The sequence below is a fragment of the Melanotaenia boesemani genome, chromosome 6 (assembly GCF_017639745.1).
Source record: "Melanotaenia boesemani isolate fMelBoe1 chromosome 6, fMelBoe1.pri, whole genome shotgun sequence".
Lineage (NCBI taxonomy): Eukaryota > Metazoa > Chordata > Actinopteri > Atheriniformes > Melanotaeniidae > Melanotaenia > Melanotaenia boesemani.
In genome coordinates this window covers 22,017,960-22,023,422 of record NC_055687.1, presented here as the reverse complement: position 1 = coordinate 22,023,422, position 5,463 = coordinate 22,017,960, and the positions used below count along the sequence as shown (strand labels likewise).

Below are 5,463 nucleotides of genomic sequence, written 5' to 3'. Positions count from 1 at the left end.
TACTTTCAAATAAGTATTTAATTTTATGCAAATAACAGCAGACAGAATTTTTATATATATAAAAAAAATCAGAACACAAAATATGAATTTTGGGATTTAATAATGGCTTAACATAGGAGGTTACTTCTGTGAAAAGATATAACAAGGGATTGTCACATATTAATCATTTTAAGTATAACTGTAGGCTAACCCTTGGTAGTATAGCACAGGTATTATTTTTTGCCTTGTTATTATCTTTGAATGAAGGCAGCTGATCACAAGTGATTGCGAGCATGATAAGAGTAGGCTTGTTGTTTGTGTTGATCATAAACTTTCTCTGAAACTTTCTGATATGTTTTATAGACATTTAAATCTGCAGTATTCATAAAGTCGTCACCGTCATCAAGGTCCTGCAAGAAATAAAGATAATTATCAAAATGGTTATTGGACCGGTATGAGATTCCATAGAATAAATCACTGACAAATTATTATACCCCTCTGTAATTGCAGGACTTCAGCTGTCTAAGGTCCATTAACACCAACAGCAAAAAAGAAAAGAAACAGTGACATGAGTTACTATGTACCATTTGAAGATGGAATACAGTTTGGAAACAGCTGTGATCTCTTTAAATTGTTGAAATTTAATAAACTTACCTGTTACCAAATTCCACTATGTCCCCTTTTGGTCTCCTGTAACAACAAAAAAATAAATTAAAAAAAAAAAAAATATATATATATATATATATACATATATATATATATATATATATATATATATATATATATATATATATATATATATATATATATATATATATATACATATATATATATATATATATATATATATATATATATATATATTTGATACAAATCAATGGATCCAACAGCTTTTCAAGTTCTTCTCGGTGACTCGTTCATTTGAATCAGACGTACTGAAGCAGGGAAACATCTAAATCTTTTAGGACTGTGGCCCTTGACGACGAGGGTTCCTCACCACTGATATAAACAAGGGATCCTACTTGCACACATAAATGCAAAATAAATTCAGCTCAATTAAATTCAATAAAAAAAAACTTGATTTGTCCCCGGTTTGCAATTCAAAAACAGCCGTAGCAGTAGTAATAATAATAATAATAATAAATTTTATTTCAAGGCGCCTTTCAAGACCCAAGGTCACCTCACAAAAGACAATTAAAATCAGTTAAAACATAAGACAAAACATCAAAACAAACATCATGCAGCAGACAGTTAAAAACATTAAGGTGAGAAGGCCAGTTTAAACAGATGAGTTTTAAGTTGTGATTTGAATGATGGAAGTGAGTCGATGTTACGGAGTTCAGGTGGGAGTGTGTTCCAGAGCTGGGGAGCAGAGCGACTGAAGGCTCTGCTCCCCATGGTGGTGAGACGGGCACGGGGCACAGAAAGGTGAATGGAGGAAGATGATCTGAGAGTGCGGGAGGGAGTAGCTATATGGAGTAGGTCAGACAGATATGGAGGGGCCAGATTATGGAGACATTTGAAGGTGAAAAGCAGGATCTTGTAGTTGATTCTGAATTTTATTGGGAGCCAGTGAAGTTGTTTGAGAACTGGTGTGATGTAGTACACAACTACCGCTACAGAAACGGCAAGTGCCATTGCAGAAATGGTAACTGCCGTTGTAGCGAGAGTGGCTGGCCTGGATCTAAGCGTCTCTCCATTTCTCTCTCTCTTTCTCTCCCCGCCGCCACCCCTCTGCTTGTAGCCATTGAGAACAACTGCACAAAACTGACGTTACTCTATCTGCGATCGACTAGTTTCGCCTCACATCAGGTCCCGGTTGTGTGGCACAAAAGTTTGAATTTCAGATCTGAATTTGAATTTCAGATCTGAATTTGAATTTCAGATCTGAATTTGAATTTCAGATCTGAAATTGAATGGAGAGAACTGAAACTGAACTATGAAAATGAATTAGGGAAAGAATTTTTTCAAATACAAAAGTTTCAACTTTACCAATATACACATTCAAAAAACAAAGATTCAGTATCAAATATGGTCATTTGGATTCAGTTTTTTTTAAGCAATTATTCGAACAGGCATATTCAGATTCATATTGAATGATTCATATTCAAATATAAAGAATTCAGATTCGCTCCCCAGTGGCACAAAGTTTATCCTATACACACATATACACGTACATATACACACACATATATAAAAACATATATAGAAATTACATATGTTTAAAGCTGTCGGAGGAGTAGTGACAAAATGTGTTTATAAAAATTATCCTTAAAATGTCTCTTGCCTTTGATCAGACTGGGCCATTAGGACGAAAGCTGAACATTTATAGATTAATTTATGAATTAGATCAATGTTACTATGACAAGTTTTTTTTGTTCAGCCATCTAAGATTAATAATATAAAATACATTTTTCTTCACTGCGGGACAATCTGGACATCCGATTCCACATGCTGAATTTCACAGAACATTTGATTATGTTTCATTTTTTCAAAAAATAGACTCATATGATATTATACAAGATGAATTTAGTATGTTTCACACATTTTTTTTACCTGCCATCTCGACTCTGCAGCTCTGCAATGCGCCTCCTTTAGCAGGAAAAAATATATATATATACTGTTATAAATTGTATAACTGTTATAACTGTATTATTGCAGTCAGGATGTGAACAAAAACATATTTTCTTTTAATAGTTGTTAATTATTTGATTTACTCAGTCAGTTACTATTTACTCACTTGTATTTTTTCACCATAAAAATGCAGAGAAGTCCAAAGATCGTAGCAGTACCAACTGCCACTGTTACAGGAATGATTATGTGATTATAGTTTTCTGTGCCTGCAAACAGAGCCAGTTGTCATTTACACAGCATTACACAATGAATCAAACTGGACTACAAAGAGAAAAACAGAGAAAAAAGTCTCACGTTTTACATAGAGAGTGATGGTTGTGGAGGATTTCAATCCTCCATTAAATGCAGCTGTGCAGGTGAGATTAGTGTGGTCATCCTTCTCCTCAGGAATGAACGTCAGGATGGACTCTGACTTCCAGTTACCAAAATCCATGTTTGTTTGAATCTTACTGATCTCATCTGCTTTTCCCCGACTCCATGAGAGTTCAGGTTTGTGTGAGGGGCAGGTATGATGGACTGAACAGGTGATAGTAAAAGGTTTTCCTTGAACAGGTGTCTTCAGTTGATGCAGTTCAGGTTTTACGTCATCATCTTTAAATGAAAAAGATAAGTTAGGAGGCAAATTATGAAAACATGCTGTGATTTTTATGGTGAGTTGGCCACATACGGTGCATTTTTAAATCAACACAATCTTCAACAAAGGAGACCTTCTCTTTAGTGGGTGGGTCATCAGGTGTCAGCACTAGTTCAATCCGGAAACAAAAAGGGCCGTTGTCATGATCTTTAATTTCAATTATTTCTAGGGTGCAGTTGCCCTGACCCAGCTTTCCTAAGAGCTGGGTTCTGCCCTTAAAACTGTCCAAGATCTTTGTAGGATCCTCATGGTATATATTTTGCGTCTTTACGTCCAAACGATGCCAAATGGCTCTGAGTTTGGAAGCAGGCAGCTCTCCTCCAGGATGGGTGAACGAACAGGGAACCACAACACAGGAAGAAACCAGGGCCTTAAGCTGTTTTACAACAGTGGCCTTCCACTCTGCACTAAACACAGGGCAGCATGTAGCTGAAAAGGACAGAAGTGAGAATAGGTAAGTCATGAGTATGTGCAAGAAGACTGGAAGTAAAATGAAAAAACTTATTTACCTGCCATAAGCAGACAGAATATCATTATATTTCTTTTTTTGTCCATTCCTCTGAAGTGGTGTTGGTGTAATACTCTGTGAAATGTTCATATAAAATTTTATAAAGAAATTAAATCAGTTACATTGAAGTAACAGAACTGACAAAAGTGATTTTTTTTCCACTCACAACAAGAATAAGTAATACACAGTAATGTTTGGTATTCATTCATCCATACTTGCTTTTTCCAATCACAGGGTGGGGTTGGAGCTAATCCCAGTTGTTGCTAGGCAAGGGGTAGGGTACAACCTGGACAGGTGACCAGTAGTTTGGTGTACACATAAAGAATAAATAAATAAAAAGAGAAACAGTGGTTATTATAACTTTTAATCAAAAGTAAATTGCACTGCTTTCAACTATAAAATGTGAAATTATTCAAAACAGTGTAAGTATTTAATCTGTGACCATTCTTTATTGAAAAATATATGTATGTTCCATTATCCAATTAATTTTATTTATTTATTCATGAATTAAACTTAATGTGAAAAATATTTTACTTTGGTTGCTTAAGTGTGTGTTTTGAATCATTATCAACTGAAAAATCTTCACCTTCCCACTACTTTTGTAAACTGTGTATCAAACCTAAAATGAATCTATTGAAATTGTCACTGAGTTTAAATATCTTGGTGTCACTTCTGATTCAAATCTTAACCGCACCGAACATTTCTTATTGGTCAAATACTCCCCTCATTTAATTTCAGCGTTTCTGTCTAAGTATTCTTAGGATCACTCTTCTTCATGGGTTGTGAAATCAGTAACTTTAATTAAAACCACTACTCTTTGGATACTTCCTGACTTGGCTGTTTATGCCACATTCAATTTGGGAAGGGAGAGGCAGCATGTAGTGCAAGCTGTGGTGGTTGGACAAGCTTGAGAGAGTCAGGAGAGAACGGCAAACGTGAGAACAAATCTGCAAATCTTTAACAGTAGTTACATCCTAAAGCACATCCATTCTCAGCACAACAGTGAGATTATACAGCAGTGAAGGGCACTTCCTTCTATCACAACTGTTCAGGAATGATTTATTTTAACTTTCTTTACCATTTATTCTAAGAGACATTTTAAATTTCATCCAATGAATAAATCTAATCACTCATTCAACAGTCAGATCAACACATGTAAGAAATAGGTAAAAATGTAATCAATCATATTTTATCACAAATGTTAATTTGTTCATATGTAATTAACATTTCCACAATCCTACCTTCTGAGGCTTTTGTCTTGCTGGTCTGAGAGATTTGAGTCGTCTGCTTCTGAAATATGAAAGCAGATGTAGGGGCTGCAGTAGTTGAGTTGATGATGCAAAAAGCAGGGCGTGGTCTATCTTAAAACCCATCCCTACTTATGCAAATTGTGTACTATTTAGGCCTGAACAATAAAGGTGGTGAGTAGGCCTGAAGTGTCTTATTCTCAACATTTGATAAATAATTAGAATTACTTAAAAAGACATAGATTAGGACTATACTTCATTGCAGCTGTAAGCAGACTGTTATTTGCCTTAGAATCCACACATGGACAGACTTATAGGCTTCTAGGAGTATCCAAACATAGCATTGTGTAAGACACACTTACAGTAGATTGTGTCCTGATAAGGGTCTGTCTTAAAGGATTGTACTCTGCACTTAGAAAAGTTCCCAGCACAGGATATAAACATGAAATTCGGAGAAGCAC

At 35.2% G+C, this 5,463-nt stretch overlaps 1 protein-coding gene across 3 annotated transcripts; it reads right to left on the bottom strand.

Annotated features, from left to right (window-relative positions):
* Positions 1 to 5,191, bottom strand: LOC121641452 (myelin-associated glycoprotein-like). 3 transcript variants are annotated; one of them, XM_041987586.1, is made up of 10 exons: positions 4,997 to 5,158; positions 3,975 to 4,041; positions 3,757 to 3,830; positions 3,281 to 3,676; positions 2,908 to 3,204; positions 2,720 to 2,819; positions 2,536 to 2,571; positions 634 to 669; positions 474 to 501; positions 1 to 389 (listed from the first exon to the last, which is right to left on the bottom strand). In XM_041987586.1, exons 3-10 carry the CDS (start codon positions 3,800 to 3,802, stop codon positions 255 to 257), a joined length of 1,074 nt encoding a protein of 357 aa, XP_041843520.1. In that variant the 5' UTR covers positions 3,803 to 3,830; positions 3,975 to 4,041; positions 4,997 to 5,158; the 3' UTR covers positions 1 to 254. The 3 variants fall into 3 exon arrangements, with proteins under 3 accessions (XP_041843520.1, XP_041843519.1, XP_041843521.1); XM_041987585.1 differs by having other exon boundaries at positions 3,971 to 4,041; positions 4,997 to 5,155; XM_041987587.1 differs by lacking the exons at positions 1 to 389; positions 474 to 501; positions 634 to 669 and adding an exon at positions 2,092 to 2,433 and having other exon boundaries at positions 3,971 to 4,041; positions 4,997 to 5,191.
* Between the last annotated feature and the right edge of the window lie 272 nt (positions 5,192 to 5,463).

Excerpts from the sequence above, each read along its gene's own strand:
- LOC121641452 (XM_041987586.1), bottom strand. The coding sequence starts at position 3,802 with ATGGACAAAAAAAGAAATATAATGATATTCTGTCTGCTTATGGCAG. Across the intron at positions 3,677-3,756 it reads ATTCTGTCTGCTTATGGCAG|CTACATGCTGCCCTGTGTTT; the intron begins GTAAATAAGTTT and ends TGTCCTTTTCAG. Across the intron at positions 670-2,535 it reads CTGCAGAGTCGAGATGGCAG|GAGACCAAAAGGGGACATAG; the intron begins GTAAAAAAAATG and ends TTGTTGTTACAG.